Below are 19,684 nucleotides of genomic sequence, written 5' to 3' on the forward strand. Positions count from 1 at the left end.
ATTTGTTCTTTACAATCAGTAATGGAATTATTTTAGAAACATATTTCTATGGTTTTTTTTATATTTCCTTAAAATAAAAAGAAAAGACACATTGTAATCAGAAATCTTAAAACATCACTCTTTCAAATGAAAACGCGCAGATTTATTTTGTAGTAAATTGCCTAATACACCTTTATAAAAAGTATTTAGTTTTATTTATTCCTTTATGGATAATTAGGATAAACAACTGAAGAGTAAATGTTTTAAAGCGCCTGTTCCACTTAGAGAAAACCTCACTAGCATATTGAGAAACCTTTTTATGGGTTTCTATGGCAACAACATGTCACACCTTTTTCAGATTAAGCATCAACGACACTGGATTTCTTGAAAGGCAAGATTTGACCCAAAATTATTCCCAGTGAGTGTGGGTATTGAGCAGTGTTAGGAATGATGTTTCTAAAGCAGTATTAGGTTTTAGCAATCTTGCATTTAGTAATGTAGGTGGAACATCACCATGAAAATACAATATACACTGCATGCATCTCATCCTTAAAAAAAACCAACAGTATTCTATTTCATATTTCACTTACAGGGTAATTGCTTTAATCACAAAATGTACATGTTGTGAAAGTCAAATTTAAATGTCAGGAGTCAATTGCCCAAGTATTTTAATATCCAACATAATACTAGAGAAATAATCAGCTGATTTCTTCTCATTCTAGTTGTGATTTGAAATAGATTTATTTACAATAATGCTAATTGAATATGTGACAGGTGTGAGAAGTTAATGATAAAATTGTGTTACCTTGGAAATTAAACTTATAATACTCCAGGTCTTCCTCTTCTTCCTTTACTGTCACAGTGGTCAGTTCAACTGAACTTTCTGAAAAAAAGATAAGGAACTCCATCATTAGGTAATGTTTGAGATGAATAGGAAATATTTTAGATGAGAATTAGTTACCAAAAGTGTAAAAATAACCTTAGCAGATCTGTCAAAAAACATTCCTTTTCTTGTGTCGAATAATTAACCGTTAAATAATTATTTATGGGAAAGGTTTGGGCATTCAACAGTACTAGAAAGGATGTTTCTGCAATAGTTATAGAAATGTTAAGTTCAGCTGTGTAGGTGGAACAGCACCTTTAGTTGTAACTGCTATAAATGCACATAGGAATATGGGCTGCTATGTGCTAAACACTTGATTCTTTTTAATACAAACGAGCAGATAACCAGCTTAGTGCACGGCTACACAAGCTGGGCATTTTTAGACTGATCCCTGTACTGCTGCTCAACTACTTTTGCTTAAGTGATGGGTGAGAGTAGGCACACGTCTCCCCACCGCCCATACAAAATGTGCTGTATTTACTGGCAGAAAAATATTATATACATAGTTTCTTTTCAGCAACAATTAAACAGATTAATGAACAATAACATACCAGAGTCATCGCTTGGCTCAGTTTTCACTTGAACAGGAACAATGCTTGAAAAAAAATAAAAATTAAATAAAATTAATAAAATTAACTAAATAAAAAAAGGAAAAGAAAAGTTGCATAAAACATGAAGAAATGATAACCACTGAGTGTGGTTTTGAGCATTTCTAGTTTGTTTCGGTTTGGCACAAAACAAGGTGGTGGGGTGGTTGGAAGTGGATCATGTTATCATGACAAGGTTCAGAGAAAACATTATGAGACACTATCCTGCTGAATAAAAAGTTGTCTTCAAACTGACATGTCTTAAATCATCCTTTATTTCAGAAAAAAAGCTACACACTACATGCAGGAACCTATTTTTTACCTTTCTGAGAAAGACTCATCTGTATCTTCAGTAATTTCATCTTCTGAAAAAGAATCAAATGCCATGAATTAGTGCTCATAAGAAAACAAACAAAAATTAAAATATGTACTAAACCATTGAAAACAAGTCAAAGGATACTTAATAAAAATCAGTCAGGACACTTTTTATATAACAGTCACATGGGTAGGCAGTTCACGCATTTAAATGGTTTAACTATACCAGTTTTCAGAAGAAACCACATCATTTCAAAATAGTAAAATGGTTTTTAGGGGCTTGAGGCACGGCCACATGACCTATTAATTTCCCTAATTTCAAGATTACTTATTAATGTCAATAGCTGTCAACCTAAATCAACACATGTACAGTCTAATCTCCTTGAAATCCATTGTAAAGAAGAATACATGATAAAGTACAGTGGGGGTGCTTTAATATACATTCTTCCAAAACAAAAAAAAAGAAATACAAAACAAAACACTTGCCAGACACAGACAAGGCTGTCCTGCAGCAGCAACTATCCTCATCAGCCATGATCCAACTGTTCTCTCCACTGACTGGCTGCCTAGAGCAGTCAATCAGTGGCAGGAAAGTGTTCCCATTGAACTCAATGGCAGTACTTTACACACATGTGCATAGGGATCTGAACAGACAGCGCTGGAGCTAACTGGTGGCGAGTATATCACATGCAGGGAGATGTGTTCAGCTGAACACATTATGTGCAAGTCACTGAGATAAAGGGTGTAAAAAAACAGGACAAATTCATAGGGGGGATTCAGCAGAATCCACGCATGCACTGGCACAACATGCAACTCAAAAACGTAACAGCTATCATATGGATTAAAGTGCATAAAGAGTTTCCCTTAAAAAAAATCTAGAAGTTTTGTTTATTTTAGTCTATTCAGCATTTCAGCTTCCGGGCTGGCATAATGCAGTTAGCACTTTCCACTTTTTTTTTTTTTTTTTTTTAATAAAACTTACAGCAAAATTAATTCACAGTCATGCACATCTAGACACGACGACACAGGAAAGGTCAAAGTACATCGGCCATATGTAAATCCCTCTATACGGCCGACATATTTTAGCTATACACTGAGCTTAGCCTTTTTCTACTTAGAAAATGTAGAAAAATAGATAGGTAAGAAGTTATCGAACCTGGATAATGTATAGAAACAAATGCTACACATATGACCAGCAGGCATTTGTAGAAATTCATACAGTCAAGATAAAGAAGTATAAGTTAGTTGAGTGTTGCACTCACCCTTAGACTTTGATTTCCTCTGATCAATAAATGGCCTAAATCAAGCACACAAAAAGAAAAATATGCTTTGTGTAAACTTAAAAAAGGAAGTAGGTTTATTTCTAATATACGGTTATGTACAAGACAAAAATGGAAGCATCTGAAAGTCAACAAGCCTAATTTAAAGGTAAAGTATAGACTCCGTACTACCTTTTCTGGCTTCTAAAGTAGAAAATGCATAACCAAAAATGCAATTAAGTACAGGCTATATACACATCAGTCTTACATCTTCTCAGAGAGTCTTGCACCTAAAGAAAATACAACAGGCTCATTCTAGGTTGCAATTCTCTTTCCAATCAAGGTACAATTATGAGACTTCACCTTTTAATAATGAAATAGAGCTGAGACTTGTTATCGAGAATCTGCTTCAAAGTGTGAAGATCATATTTTGACGGATCTCGGACTGGCACTTCTTTCGGAAGCCCGCACACCGAGACTGCAGTGGGGTCTTTTGTCATCTTATCATAGGGCACCGGTACTGGGGTTGATTTTCCCAAAGCTTTACCTGACACAGTGAGGAATAAAGAATATAATTAAGACAGCACATGCCTGTTGTACACATAAATAGCAAAAATCTCCATTAAACAAGAAAATGTCCCAAGAACTAGCAACATTTATATTTATGTATCTTAAATCATGTGGATATACCAAGGCGCATAAGGCTCTGCAAAACATTTTTAATGCAATTACAAGGGCTTTAGAGAATAGATGTCTATTTTAAACTAACGCTGCCGTGATATTTGACAGTAACAATCTACCATAGCAAATACAGAACAAATCCTCCACTGATTTCCGGAGAGAGTCAATTTCCATCATCGGACTCTTAACGATACGATCCTTTGGAAAAGAACCTTCCTCCGAATTACCTGCAAATAAAACACGAATAACAAATGATTAACATTCCTACAAAACTGGATCAAATGATTGTTTGTTTTTTAATAAGAAAATATGGACTGAGGCGAATGAAACCATTATAACTTCCTGTTAAGCCATGAAAGCGTACAAAACTTTCTGGGAATCAAATAAAAATAGTCCCTCCATCATGATAAAGAAGTATTCATTTTTCTTTTTTTTTTAAGGGAATCTTTTTCATTTTTTTTTTTTAGGGAATTAAAAAAGGGGCATTTTTAAATGTAAGTATGACCTTCAAAGTCACAGACTATGACCATTACTAATACACATGCAAACATCTGATATTTTTCTTGTCATGCTCATTGAAAAGACTACATGCATGAATACTGTAAGTTAAAGTAATAACAAGTTAAAAGCATTTATACTAAAACATAATGAAGAGTATGTTAACTGCAGTTGAGTGGTATATGGAGATTTCCTTTAACATAGTAACTAATAGCGAGGTACTGCAGGGAACTCCATTGAAGGCATCCTAGAAAACTACTGTTTTATATGGGAGAAATTGAACAATGGGATGGACTTACAGTATTTTAAGAAGTCTTTCTGAAAATCCTTTCTTGTGTCTAAAAAAGTTTTTCCCTTCTTGCTGCCAACTATCAGGGCTTCGGAGTCGTACACGGCAATGCAAGCGACTTCTGCCTTGACCTTAGCGAACTCCTTACACTGAAATGCAAAGACAGAAAGTTACATCACGATCGAAGGCTTTCGTTATTCACAAAATCAAAGCATGCTTATTATTCCATCGTAATTCAACATCAGCAAGCGAGGGGACACATGTAGGCTCTTTGGAATCACAATTAATGGGCTACGGCACATAATACTTCATACTATATGAAAAATACAGTATGCTAAATATAGACAACAGATGTACAAACTAATAAAAGGTCTACAGTTGTGTAAAATGTATTTATGTTCCGTCTGGTTTGCTTCATGGTTTAATATTTTTGGCAAACAAATGTTATTAGATATTCAGCCAAAACAGAATAAGATAAATATAGACCTGGGTGAAAAGACACAGAATTTTGATACAACACCTAATGTCTGTGTGAAAAGAATCACCATGTTACACCAACTTGACAGCAATCATATGGTCCCTGTATTTATTAATCAGTTTCTGACCCTACCCATCCATGCTTTGGTTCAGGCTTTGCCACAACATCTCAATTGAGTTTACGCTAAGGGACAGATGGCTTGATATTCTCCTGTACAATTCAGACACAAAGCAGTATTCACGGTTCTCATAATAACAGCAGGTCGTCTATGTCCTGATACAGCAAATCATCCCAAACCATGACACTGCCACTACCACGATGTACTATTAAGATGAGGATTTTATCATTTCATTATACATAGCATCCAAGTACTTTTTGCCAAGCACTAGATGAAAATGTTATGTTTTTTCTTAGAAAGCAGCGGTTTCAGCCTCGCTACACGGCCATGGTTCTCATGTTTGCCTAGTGAGCTCAGCTGAGGCAAGAGAGGGTTTCAGATCCCTGGATGTCATTCTAGGTTCTTTGGGGATCTTCTGAATAATTTTACACTTTGCTCTTGAGAGATTTTGGCAGGATAACAACTCCTCAGGACATTCACTACTGTCTCAAACCTTCTCCATTTGTACTGTACGGCTATGGCAGTGGTTTTGTACCCTTCAAGCCCAAGAAATGGCGGTGAAATTCTTTCCAGACCGAAATGCATAGTATACGTTTTATCTGATGGCCCCCATCAGTCAAATCTATATTGACCAGGGCTGGTATAAATAGGCCTGTTTCACCAAAGTCATCAAACACCTGAACCTAATAATCCTTTTTATTGGGTTGAGTTTATGGGAAGGGGCAGAGGGTGGCAAGAACTCATGTTTGATTGCCTAGTGCATCAAACACAACAAACGGGCACCTAACTTTCATGTGATTTCCTCTTCTAGATGTTTTAATTATAATATATATATATATATATATATATATATATATATATTGAAACAACTCAAAAGAATTACCCAAACTATGTGAAAAATATCCAACAATACAAAAATGTACAGGTGGCATAATCTTGGTCACATAACTGCATGTCACAATTAATAAATATAGGGCAGCATCGATGGGATCATTTTCAGATAATGGCTTCTCAAAGAACAAAGGGTATCACTGATTTGATCAGGACTGAAACCTGAAATGATGATGATAAATAAAGAAGTACAATGATCATATACTTTGACATTGTTATTTTACCACTGACTCCAGTGCAGATATGAGGCACATAATAGTTTCTTTGCTCCCAGAAGAATCACTGGGGACCGGCACTGTGAATTGCGACATTTTCCCTGCAAAAAATAAACATGCAAATGTATAGAAGTTAGAGGAAAAAAATAATCCTCCATGCTTTTGAAAGAATTTTACACTATGCGGCCATACTACATACTGCTGTATGCCATGAGTCAAAAATGTAATTTTTAACATCCAGATACAGATTTATGGAATAAGGAAGAGACCAGAACAAAGTTAAATTGATCCCCGGCTTAAAAAACCCAAAAGACAACAAAAGGCACGATCAGGTTACTGCAACGTACACAAATACACAACCCGTAAGATAAATACTTCTTGGGCTCTCAGGACAGCGCCACCTGCTGGCCTTTAACTTTTACTTTATCTAGAACTCCAGAGATGGTTTTATTAAAAGCTGCACTGTTTGTTCCCGTTTGGGTTAAAATTGGATTTAACGGTGACAGCGTCTATTGCCACTTCACACGTTTTTAAAATGTAATTCTGATTTTTAAAATTAATATATTTAAATATTGAAAAATATTTAAAGTCTCAACCCAAAGTGGAAATTTGTTTTTGTACACACGCCACCAAAAAAAAAAATTAGAGGAAAATGCTATGCCGTAAAATTAATTCTGGTGCAGAAATCGGTGTACTGAAGCTTGACCAAAGCTTTAAGAAAGCCAGAAGCAGAAGAAAACAAACAAACAAAAAAAAGCAAGGACCACTCACTCACAATATTTAATCCCAGCCTGAGGACAGGCCAACTGTGGCCTGAAAACCAGATTGTTACTTGGTGTAGTGTTGACTGAATTGCTATAGCATTGTTATCATTTTCTGGTGATGCACACACCATTCTCTTGATAAAGGCAGGACATGTACTTTTATGTGTATATATATATATATATATATATATATATATATATATATATATATACGGTGATTCCAAACTGTGGGAGCCACAGTGGAGCAGAGTATCCAATCTTCATCTTCTGGGGCATGCACTCCCCGAAGGTACATGCAGCCCCTTCCTTCCCACCCGGGCAGAAGCCACGGGTGGGCAGGATCTTCTAGGATTTCCCCGAGAGGAGATTCACTGAAGTCTTCACTTCCTCCCGTACATGAAGACTTTCTTAGGAGGAGACACCCCCCACACCAAAAATTGGGCAACCCAATGGTGCTTAACTCATCCAAAACCTGAATCAAACGTGCTCTGAATCCGAAAAAAACTGCTGGTGCCAAAATAAGTGCCAGTGAGAGTATCACAGGCCCCAGCCAATGGCTGGTAAGATAAAAAAAAATTCACCCTCCACCACCAGCCAATGGCCAGGGCAATTTAAGAATGAGTATATAAAAAAAATGAATCATGAGAGGATCCAAGGTGAACACAACGTGCTTATCAACCAGTGCAAAGTGAAAAAAGTCTGCCCCCAAACAAACTCATCACAGAGCCGAGTGCCCCAGCGGATCCATGCTAGGGGACGCTATCACACCTCGGGCTCTCTGATGCTATCCCCAGCCCTGTGGCCAGAGGACCCAGCTTTCCCTCAAGACTGAGACAAGCCGATACATTAGGTGATGGGGACCCTGCTTTCAGAAGCAAGGAAAGTAACGTTCGGATGCAAATGTCGATGACAAAAAATTTGCTTGCGTCCTACAGAGGTGGATATTACCGAGATACGACAAACAAGTATATGTTCAAAAAACCCACAAGTTTAAATGAAGCTCATGAGCCCAAGAGCTCTTTTGAAACTGAACTAAGGGGCACAAGAGTTCTAGACTTGCGTGGTTGTTGGAAGAACCAAAAAGAAAGCATTTGTCCAATGTGGTGGCTTATCTACATGCAGATGTAGTCTAGCCACATGCGGGCACTATAATGGGTTTCTTCCTTCATAAAATGGTTCAATTGATGTCACAGGGTTCTCTAATTTTCATTACGTTATTTCCCGGAGCTCAAATAATAATGCCATTCTAAGTAGAGCATGGATGGAGTTGTGGGGACTCTACACAATATTATCACTGAGACCATCAAAGACAATCATTCATCCAGATCTAAAGATCTAAACCCAAGACTGATACTACAGGAAAAAATAGCAACGACGCAGCATCCCCTTACTTTACAAGGCATAAAACGTGAACAGTCCTCATAGATAACATGGAGGGCAAGTAAATGAGAAGAACCCAAATGCTCTACTTTGCGATATTTAACTCCCTCACTCCCTCAGGGATTAGAAAAGTCTCAACCAAATAACTAGTTGTTATTTCAAGCAGCAACATTTTCCCAGATTTGTTTTTCCCCCCAACTTTAATCATGTACAACAACAAAAAAAAAGCATAATACTTTTAAGTTTGATGAGGCTGTGTGGAGTAGTGGACTGTCCCTTTAACAATACTGACGGAGACTAAAAAAAATAAATGACTGATTGACTGCACCAAAACTCTCTATCACACGCTTGGTAATGCGAAAAAAAAATGTAACGCAATAATACTGATCTTGTCAGCCCCATGTAAACTATTACCCAAACGTTCTGTCTCTATCCATATCTCTTAACACAGCACACATTAACAGCATTTACCCATGGACCTCAGTCCCCCCCCCATTACCTTCTTTACATTATCAACATTAAATAATATATTTTACAAAGCGCTTGGACCCATGGCTGCCCTCATGACAATATTTGTCTATCTCGATTTACACAAGCCCTTTTTAAGAATTGTCTTACAAAGGAAACACATCCACAGCTGAGCTTGGGCCCCTTTTAATCATGAACAATTCTGGTGCTGAATGCCAAATGCAGATCGAACAACACTGACTGCCCATTTCTGCCCACAGTGATTATTCTACATTTAGAGCTTTGCCCCCAAACCTAGCCGCTGTACTCACGAACGACAATGAGTAACCCAACCGGCTCCGCCCACTACTACTGAAGCCCCGCCTACGCGGAACCCCTAGCCAAACACACCAACATAGGGCAAGACAGTACGGGTCCGTGAGTCTTTTCAGTACTTATGCTAAACGGACATTAGGAAGTGTGCACTTACTGCATTTTATAATATGGCGCCCCCCGCGCCTATACATTACATCAAAGACTATTCCTTACCGAATTAATCGGCTGCAATGCAGATGCTAAAGCCGGACACAGCTAAATACAGTGCAGTCACTGGCGCCGTCGCTCGCGAAGCTTCCCGTGTCACGAGAGCCTCCTCACAGTCCCAGATGGCGACTCGTGGAACTCTTACCCGGTGCTTCCTTAATACCATGCATTAGCCGCACCGCGCTGTGCAAGACGAGCTTCTTCGTATTTTTCTTTTAGATTTTTTTTCTTCTCGGCTCTCTTCTGAGATAAGAGAGCGCGCATGCTCCTCCACCGCGAGGGACTATGGGGGCTGTAGTTTTACTTTAGTGCCAGATCAATGTGCAGCGACAGGAAGTGGCAGCTCACGGCACTACAAGTCCCATCACACTCCACGTTTGACGCTGCTTGCTGCTCTAAAAAAGAACAAAGCGGCTGGAGCTGCAGCGGCCTCTATAAGTACCCGGACTGAGCTTGTAATATGGCTGTGTAGTTAATCTCCTGTACTGCCATTTTACCGGTGCCAACAGGGGCCTGCCCAGCCCTAGGGTGGCCTGGTTTATCGCCTTTTTCTGTAGTGTCCGTTAACATAGAGAAATACCAATTTTAACTCCACCCTTCGTGTCTTTTTCTGATGTTTTGGCATAGCTCTCACAGTGTGTGTAGCGATGTACAAAGTGTAAATAAGATATTAATTTTGCATTGTCGGTATTATTTATAGTGATTGTGGTATAGATGAATAGCATTCTTATTGCCAGTACAGCTTTTGATATAAGTCATCAAGTATTATTATTTATAGAATATATAGCACCATCATATACTGCAGCGCTGTACAGCGAGCAAACAGGCCATAACAAGTAGTACTTCAATAACACTTTGGGCTTTGTAACAAGTCTATTCTCAAGGCGGTCGCCCTCTTTATGTAGCAGGCTAACGTTTAGATTTTATTTTCATACACTAGGAATTTTTTGCAGTTTGACATGCAGAAGATGTGTTTAATGGACACATTTCCTGCTTAGTCGTGGACAAGCCTTTAAAATGTCTTGGTGCATTCAGTTAACATACAGTGAGAATGTCTGACTCACCCGAGCAGACCTTGCTGTAATGGATCACCAATGTTTACTCCTCGCGGCCATGGTCTATGAGTGGGACACGCTATCAGATGACGGGCTGTAATCTGGTAGTTAGTACCTGAGCTAAAAATCAGCTTAAACGCTTTCAAATCCTTCAAACAAGAGACTCGGGCCAGACCGCTTGTGGAGGTGCATTACGTGACCCCTCAGTGAAAGTGTGGCCGCTTGTGCAGTGTCAGCTGTAAGGAACAGCACCAGGTGTGAGATGTGAGCATGTGTATGTGTATGCGGGGGGCATTCAGTTCTACCTGCAGCGTCCCTCGATGAGACGCCTGTTCTTTAAGTCACATCTCCTGTCTTTCAGTTTGTACAAAATAATAAACATCCCCACTCTAAGCATAGAAAGCATATTGCCTTCCATCACCACCTCTTGTTTTGGGAAATTTGATGTCTCTTCTGATGAGAAACTCTGTACCTTATCCTTTTTTAAAGATGACATCCCATGGATTTTGTTTATTTTTTTACTAGGCATTAAATAAAGTGCTGTAAACAGTAATGTATTCACAATAACTCAGTTTTATTTTTGTTTTTCTTAAATACTGCTTGACCCCTTCAGTCCCCTATGGACGTACCAGTACATCAAAAAAATGCATCCCAAAAATCCCCTATGGACGTACCGGTACGTCCTGCCCTTCTTGCAGCGGCAGGGAAACATACGCGATCAGGCATTCCCTTCCGGGTCGCCTCACTGCTGACGTCACCCGGAAGTTCATCGGAGGACGGGATATCCCCTGCAGGGATGTCTGATCGCTTCGATGAGGCACAGACACTGTGATCTCTATGCAATTCTGTGGGTAAGATCATTCTAACTTTTCAGCTAGTCATCTAACTATGGTATCAAAAGAAAGCTCTATCTCTCCTTGAAAAAACAATATATAGTTTACATGGGTACACTATTCACAGAAAAAGAGAATAATCGCTGAACCGACATAGCGCAAAAATGGCAAAATTGCTCTAGGACTTGACGTACCAAAAACCCCTGGGATTGAAGGGGTTAAAAAATGTCCTTTGCAGATCTGGAGGCTGCCATTTTTGTCGGTCCTATTATATTTTGGATGACTTTTGCTGCTTAAAAGCATTAGTACTAATGGGAAAGTGTGAATTGACAAAAAACTATTTAACTCCAGTATGATATCCATAAATATAATTATATTATATCTACTAGTAAATGAATGGTCTAATCTTTCCATTTAGGAACTACTACAGCGTAGTGTACAGACAGTGGGTGGTGTGGGTCCTACTGTGATTATGTTGCAGGGCTTGATACCTCCACAGCGGGGACGGTGCTACCTTTAGGAGAAACTATACTGCCCGATATTGGAGGAGCAGGACTGGTTGGAAAGATCATAGATTTTCCTCTAACTGGCGGTGCACCCATCCTTGCTACAGCTCAGCATTATTCTCCAGCAGCATTGCAAGATATCAGTGACTCACAATAAGTAATGACGTCGCATCCCGGCACTCAGCTTCGATCGCTGGCAGCATCGCAAGAGAGCGGAAAGGTGCAATGAGGTCAGACACCCCTTGATGGAGCTGTGATTAGAGGCCTGCAAGGAGAATACCTCCGGAAGGTAAGTGATGGAGAGAGATAGATATAGAATAGATGGTAAAGAAAAAATAAATGAAGATAGAGAGGAGAAGGTAATGAGAAAGGGGAGAAATATTGAGAAAATAGAACAATACATAGGAGAGGAAATAAAGAGGGAGAGATAAAGAGAAGGGGAGATATAAAGGGGGTTAATGAGAATGGGGAGAGTGGCATGAGGGAGGGATTATGAGGCAGAGAAAGGGAGAAAGCAAGCGTGTGCATGAAAGACCAAGTGTAAGTCAGGATATTTAAGCGATCCATTACTGTTACTGTTTTGAGCCTAAAAGATGTAGAATAAATAATGGATGCATCTGAGCCAGACTCAGAGGAGATCTGAGACTCTGAGGAGACCACTGTGGGTGCTATTTGGGTTTCTGGGTAAACCCTTTGGGTGCAATCTCAGCAAGTCCCATGTCCGTGTGTAATCGGAGTTCAGGGGCAAGTCCTGTGCCCTTCATAATAAATTGTTAAACTGTGAATTTAAACAAACAGCAACTCACAAAGTATGGTCTACCGAATAAAACCCCTTTCATTTCACCTCTCCTGACTCGGGCCTTGGACCCTTGGCTTTCACCAATCTTTGGTTGTGCGGTGTCTTTAACTTCCCCGCTGTTACCCAGAGATTTTTCTAACACTGGAGCGTGACTCGTTATTTCTATGAGCCACTTGGGCATCTTCTACCATCATGCTCCAGCTCCAGTTTACAATAATAGTAAATAAATGTTACTGAATCCCAAAAGTGATCATAAAACTTCCCCCTATAACCCTTGTGAACCACCTCTTTGCATTTACCATACCTAGGGGCTCCTCTGCAGTATGCACAAAGACCTGCACTACTCCCAGCACAGATTTCCACCTCTTGCGTTCTCACACTGCAGAGAACTAGGATACTATGACGCATTCAAACTCCATGCACAGTACAGACACTGGTTTTTGCTGAGGTTGCTGCCTACTGTCCCCTAGTAGACGATTTTGAAATTGGACTTGCTGCACTCTTTCATGCCACTGGCACGCTAGTCTCACAGACAAGTATGGATTGGAGAACATTTTAGATGTTCTCCACATTTTAATCTAGCATAAGACACAAATAGACAGAGATGATTATATTTTATTTCAATTTAACAGTCCAGATCATTGAAACTGCCAGAATATTATGTAAAGCTTTTGGTCTGTATTTACATATATGGTCTTTAGTTATACTGTTATCCTAATATAATTTTACACTATGCCAATAACAACACAGACATGGGTCACATATAGATTATAGGGACGTGCCTTGTTTTCTTTTGTGCCCGAGCAGAGTTTCCTTGGGAAATACTGCTTTTTTTTTTATTTACCTCTGTGCTGCCTCCTGACATCTCAAAATGATCTATTGAAACAATTCATTCAAGGGATCCATAAGTCTGTGTCTATTCATTGGGCAGGGGAGTTCAACAGCTAAACCAATGAAAATAGGCTGTTTGATCATTTAATGTATTAACGTTCCAAAATATAATCCATGGGATAATCATATATTTAGATTTTTGTACCAAACACTGCATAACAGATGTTTAGGCTATATATTTATGTTGTTCACACCATTTAACCAAGTTTGCTATGTATGAATCCAAAATAAAACAGATCCTTTTGTGTTGTTAACCCCTTAAGGACCGGGCTCATTTTTCGTTTTCTACCCTGTGGGACCGAGGCTGTTTTGACACTTTTGTGGTGCTTGTGTTCAGGTGTAATTTTCTCCTCACCCATTTAGTGTACCCACATAAGTTATATATTGTTTTTTTCAGGACAAGATGGGCTTTCTTCAGATACCATTATTTTGATCGTATCATCTTATTTACTATAAAAAAAATAAAAAAAACATGGTGAAAAATTGAAAAAAAAGACATTTTATGACTTTTATTTGAAAAATCTTTTACTCACCTAAAAAAGCAAGTAAAAAAACTAGCTAAATAGATTCTACTACTTGTCCTGAGTTTAGAGATACCCAATGTTTTTATGTTTTTTTGCTGTTTTTTGTACGTTATAGGGCAATAAGTACAAGCAGCGTTTTATGATTTCCAAATCTTTTTTAACAAATCTGGTCAGTCTGCCTCCATCTCCTCTTTGGAACATCTTTGAAGCCGGTTAACTCAATTTAACCCCCTCAAACCATATATTTTTGAAAACTAGACACCCCAGGGTATTCCAAATGCTGTTATTTTAACCCTTTCCATGCACCAATTATACAACTACACTTTGTCAAACTTTGTAATAGTAATTTTTTTTATTTTTTTTTCCACACAAATTGTACTTTAGTTATAGATATACAGGTTCTGGTATATGTCACTATCAAACAACACCCCAATGTGTGTTCAGCAACATCTCCTGAGTACAGCGATACCCCACATGCATGGGTTTGTCAGATTGTTTGGCTGGTAAAAGGCTACTTTTGGGGCATGCGTAATCCAGGTGGTCATTTGGTCATTCTGCCTCCATCTCTTCTTTGGAATATCTTTGAAGCCGGTTAACTCAATTTAACCCATTCAAACCATATATTTTGGAAAACTAGACACCCCAGGGTATTCCGAATGCTGTTATTTTAACCCTTTCCATGCACCAATTATAGAACTACACTTTGTCAAACTTTGTAATAGTAATTTTTTTTCACACAAATTGTACTTTAGTTATAGATATACAGGTTCTGGTATATGTCACTGTCAAACAACCCCCCAATATGTGTTCAGGAACATCTCCTGAGTGCAGTGATACCCCACATGCATGGGTTTGTCGGGTTGTTTCAGATTTAAAATGCCACATTTGGGAAGTGCGCTTTTTTTCTCCATTTTGGTCAGTCTGTACCTATGCCCTATCTGTGAGCTAGGCCACTCCAATTTACCCCATCAGCCATTTTTTTTATATATTAGACACCCCTTGGGTATTTGAAGTGCTTTTATTTTAACTCTGAGATTTTTGAGAAATTTTAGCACTTGCTCAAAATAATAAACTTTATTTTTTTATTTTTTTTATTTTTTTAATACTTTTTTTATATTTTTTTTTACACATTGTGCTGGTACTGGATGGTTCATCTAGTGACATCACTGCATAATTATTTTTAAATGTTAGCACATTTTTTTTTTTCCATTTTTTTATTTTTTATTTTTTTTTTTGAATATTTTACTAATCACATAGTGATTAGAAAGCTGGGCTCCATTGACTTGCATGGTTGAATGCAGTACCTGTTTTCAACCAGCAAGTGGAGCCAGTTCTCTAGAGGGTCTGGAGACCCTCTAGCGAACTTTTTCGTCTTTATTGTTGTAGTTCCCGGGCCGCCGCCATCTTACTTGATGGCGAAGATCACCGGCAGCTGCGGCTGTGACCGCTCTCCGGAGCGGTCACAGCCCACCTAAAGGTAAGTGTTTGGTGTCGCTGGATGCCTCCTGATCGAGGCATTCCAGCGACACCATTTAAGTTTAGGAGGCGATCGTTGATCGCCTCCTAAACGCTTTTAAAACGGGCGTCCGCCGCCATACAATGTATGGCGGCTGTTGACGCCCCGGGGAGGGGCCAGACATGGCCCCCGATGCCGATCTCGGCCTTGCTGAATGCCTCGACATCGAGGCATTGCAGCAAGGCCGTTTAAGCGAAGAAAGTGATCCTTGATCACTTTCTAAGCTTATTTAACTTTTTGACGGTTCAGGACCGTCAAAGGTCATTTAGTGACCTTCTTGTCATGACGGTCCTGAACCGGCAAAGGTCGCGAAGGGGTTAAACATGGGGCCATCTTTATTGTGCACAGATGGCGTGTAAAAGGAGCTTAATTAAAGAATGAGCTTTAATTCTCAGAATAAACTGAGATATTAGCAACGCTGCGTAAACAGCATCTGTGTTTATTCAAATATCATCTTCACAATTGCACATCCTTTCAACGTATGTCCTTTTAGTGTATAAAAATGCTGCACTCTATGATTATGACGTTTAAAACATATAAGAAACATTTTCAGCACACCCAGAAATGTATGCAAAGATATAAAATAGAGCCTTCTTTAATGATAGTGGAGGTCTGAGATAAACGCTCCTTGTGGACCCCCAGACCAGTGTTACCTGCTATCAGCAACCAACTCCAAATAAACTTTAGACTGGTAGATAAACGTCTTGTATAGTTCAGTTTCATTCTTTGTTTGAAATGCTAGTAAATCCCCAAAATCACAACACACTGCATTCTTATTTTTTGTGTTATATTTTACATTTGTTTCTGGATACCGCTTGTTAATTGCATTTAAAAAGGTCTATTCGGTAAGCCGTTTTTTTGGTTATTGAGTTAGGTACCTAAAAACAGATTAGGGACTCACTAACACGCAGATTGTTTTTGACCATTTTAGTCCCCATGTGAAGAAGACATGGATTGACAATGGATTGAAAGAGATCACGCATGCAACTGACCTAAAGAGAGTACATGTTTTAAGAATGGTAAAAATGACACAAACAAATCAGAACAAGGCAACACATTTTTATTCAAAAAGGCCGTCTTGGATGGCAGAAACATACTGTAAAAATTATTGAAAAAAACTAAAAGGCATTGATACACAGTAATATACATTTCTTTTTACATAAATTACAATATTCTCCTAATTAAAAGCGAAATACTACGATCTAATAATTCATGTGGCCAGGGATTTGCATGTTCACACCTCCGTAGTCCAACATGTACATAGGCCATTGCTGAAAAACAAGAGATAAGAAATATAGACATGAGATCACCGTAATTATTTCAATATAACAGGGTAGGTAACATATAGCCTAAGACATATATATATATATATATATATATATATATATCATATTCTAATATACTAAACCATATAATCACATTAGTCAATCTGAAAAAATCTATTTCCTTTTTGTAGCCGATATCATAACTTCTCTGTTTTATGTTTTACCTCAGCATCATTCATTATACGTCTTTCTTGTTCTTCTGAATCCTATTCTGTTTTTCTTCTTATTTCCTAACTTCCATACAATATGGTGAAACTTTCTCGCATTCACTAAAAGATGAAGTGCCAATGTGCCCATTCCCATAAGGGAAACCCACCTAAGTCAATTATTATGTCAGACCCGATGGATTCCACAAACATGCTCAGAGTTTTCATAAGAAAAGCATTCTGTAATTTGTACTTTTTAACCACCCTTCAACTGCAGCAACTTGTTGAACTCTTTTTGTTCTTTCTGCCCTTGTCCAGTCTCCCAGCCACATTTTGACTTTAACTTCCTTTCTCTTGCACCTTCTCCTTGATCCCTTTCCCCAATCTTGCTTACTAACAAAATAAATACAGTAATAACGGCAAAATGACCTGCTCTTACCACTAGTGACGCTGGATGTGCTGAAGAGATGGCATCGACATTAGAGGATGAGGATGAGGAGGAACATGAAGAGCTTGATGATGTTGAAGATACAGAATTCCCTTCAGAGATTCTCTTTCTTTTCCGTTTAGGAGCAGAGATGTCTTTTTCTGTATTAAAAAAGTACATTTGTAAAGATTTTACCCACTAAATCTGCACATACAATCCATATAGGTGGCAGTATCCTTCACAGCACAGTGTAGGCACATATAAGTGGGTGTGAATATCATAATTATGCTAACAAAACAAAATATAGTTAGGAAAATACATATTTCTACAGGTATGCCAACCTTTCTGCACCTCCAGCTCGCGCTCTATGGAGGGCAACAGCTCCACTGCCCTTATCATCAATATGGCCAGGGGTTGTAGTCCACATTTTTTAATTTAATACATTTATTTATATAAATCCATGTATGTCTTTTACTTATATATATATTTATTGTGGGAGGGTGCTTAGAGTAGGGGTAATTTCTTCCAGTATGCTAGCCATCCGGTCTCCGGTCTCACATTCAATAAGCAAAGGGGATTTACTTACGTATAGGTGGTGCCTCGATGCAGATTTCAGAAAATGGTCTGTGTTAAAAGATTAAGATCAATAGTTATATCACTGTGAGAAATCATCCAAACAACTGATTTGGCTGTATTGCTAGGAAATCATCTTTGCAATTTAGCGCGGACCAGAAAAATGAAACAACGTTTTTCTCCACAAGACCAACACAGTATAGAAGTCTATTATGAAAACCAATTCATTTCTTCACAGTTACAAACCTGGTTAACCCCTTAAGGACAATGGGCAGTCCCTAAACCCATTGAAAACAATGCATTTTGTCATTAAGGGGTTAAAACAATTTATTTTGGTTATTTTTGCGCATGTGTTAAATAATGGAAAATTCTGTCTGCAAAAATCATAGGCGAAAAGACGATTTTGTAAATTAAGGAAGTTCATTTGAAACATGGTACATCACAGTTAATCCAGGAGTGTGAAATGGAAGTAGATTTCATTTCCACAGGTTTATGATTTCAGAAAATAACCATGATTATTAAAAATAATAATTGTGTGGCCATATTGAAGGGCAGGTGGGTGAGGATGATGTTACTTCTCTTACTCCCATCCTTTTGTAGCCCTGCCTGGAACACCTGCTTGCCACCACTAACCTTCAGAGTGTGGACTCTCATAGTGGGGCTGGGAATCCATCTATTTTCTCATCTGTTAATGTGATTTTAGCCATGCCAAAAGCATCATAATTAGTCCTTGCTTCTCTTTTTTATATGCTTCACAGCAACTTTTCCAGATCATAAAAGCAGTCCAGGCCTAACATACAATTTCAGTCCTACTGGAAAGTGGGCCTGTGTCACTGGACACTGGAGTCTACACAAACCCTTGGGAAATCGTCAACTCACCTGCATTGTCTGATGCTCAAAGAGATTCTCACTGGTGAAAGGGCAGGTAGCTAGTAATTGATTGGCCATTTATTTGGTGTGTATGATAAGTGTAATGACATGAGGACAGAAAATGCATTCTTAAGAGACACTTACTGTAACTGATTTAATATAACCATTTGGATGTCCTCTCTTGCTTTAAGAATTTTTTCCAGCCGATTAATGTCATAAGTGTTGGGATTTCTGAAAGGTATATCATTTGGCAGTCCCGTTATTTCAACAGAATCTGGGTGATCTCGGATCAATTTGTAGGGCACCAGTACTGGTCGACCTAATCCAAGTGCCTTTCCTGTGTGAAATACACGTTATATTGTTAGAATTGGCAACACACACAATAAGTTAATAATGCTTAAGGAATGTATGGAGATGTGGCAAGATGGGAGTGTTTTTTTAATATTTACACAAGGTATGATATGAGGAACTTGGTGTCATAGATGATCATCTTTAGTTATTTTTCTTAGCTGAATTTTACTCTTTATTTAGCATGTTATTGTCTATCCTATATATGAATACATTGATTAGACGACTTCTAAAACATGAATACAGATCCTTGTATTGAAAGACCCATGGTGTGCACACTAGTCAGGTTATATATATATTAGTAAACAGCATCATATTGACCATGTTACGTTTTATGCAGTAACACTAAAAAGACTAACCATATTTTTCATTAAAAAGCTCTTTAACTTGTTCCCGGAGAATGACTTTTTCTCCCAGTCTGTTGGCATCTTCATCATCTAAAATACAGAATCCAAAAATGTGGTTTAGAATTGTGCAATCAACAAACATAGACATTGTGTTATTATCCGCCTGTCGCAATGTTTACGTTTTCAGAGAACCGTAA

At 38.4% G+C, this 19,684-nt stretch overlaps 2 protein-coding genes across 6 annotated transcripts in view; both read right to left on the reverse strand.

The window, feature by feature from the left end:
* GTF2I (general transcription factor IIi) overlaps positions 1-9,788 on the reverse strand; it is a 36,241-nt gene extending 26,453 nt beyond the window's left edge. For 2 of the 4 annotated variants that reach the window (XM_053454920.1, XM_053454919.1), the window contains exons 1-9: positions 9,334-9,788; positions 6,203-6,294; positions 4,502-4,640; positions 3,824-3,931; positions 3,387-3,570; positions 3,027-3,061; positions 1,772-1,814; positions 1,414-1,457; positions 785-862 (exon numbers count right to left, since the gene is read on the reverse strand). In XM_053454920.1, coding sequence (XP_053310895.1) covers positions 785-862; positions 1,414-1,457; positions 1,772-1,814; positions 3,027-3,061; positions 3,387-3,570; positions 3,824-3,931; positions 4,502-4,640; positions 6,203-6,289 — 718 coding nt within the window. In that variant the 5' untranslated portion in view covers positions 6,290-6,294; positions 9,334-9,788. The remainder of the gene's footprint in view (positions 1-784; positions 863-1,413; positions 1,458-1,771; positions 1,815-3,026; positions 3,062-3,386; positions 3,571-3,823; positions 3,932-4,501; positions 4,641-6,202; positions 6,295-9,333) is intronic. The other 2 variants (XM_053454921.1, XM_053454922.1) reach the window with 2 other exon arrangements.
* A 6,702-nt stretch (positions 9,789-16,490) lies between these two features.
* Positions 16,491-19,684, reverse strand: part of GTF2IRD1 (GTF2I repeat domain containing 1) — a 48,536-nt gene continuing 45,342 nt past the window's right edge. For both annotated transcript variants that reach the window (XM_053454917.1, XM_053454916.1), the window contains exons 24-28: positions 19,500-19,577; positions 18,937-19,129; positions 17,936-17,973; positions 17,362-17,510; positions 16,491-16,722 (exon numbers count right to left, since the gene is read on the reverse strand). In XM_053454917.1, the coding sequence (XP_053310892.1) occupies positions 16,654-16,722; positions 17,362-17,510; positions 17,936-17,973; positions 18,937-19,129; positions 19,500-19,577 (527 nt within the window). In that variant the 3' untranslated portion in view covers positions 16,491-16,653. The remainder of the gene's footprint in view (positions 16,723-17,361; positions 17,511-17,935; positions 17,974-18,936; positions 19,130-19,499; positions 19,578-19,684) is intronic.

Source organism: Spea bombifrons, chromosome 2, assembly GCF_027358695.1.
Source record: "Spea bombifrons isolate aSpeBom1 chromosome 2, aSpeBom1.2.pri, whole genome shotgun sequence".
In the NCBI taxonomy this organism is placed as follows: domain Eukaryota; kingdom Metazoa; phylum Chordata; class Amphibia; order Anura; family Pelobatidae; genus Spea; species Spea bombifrons.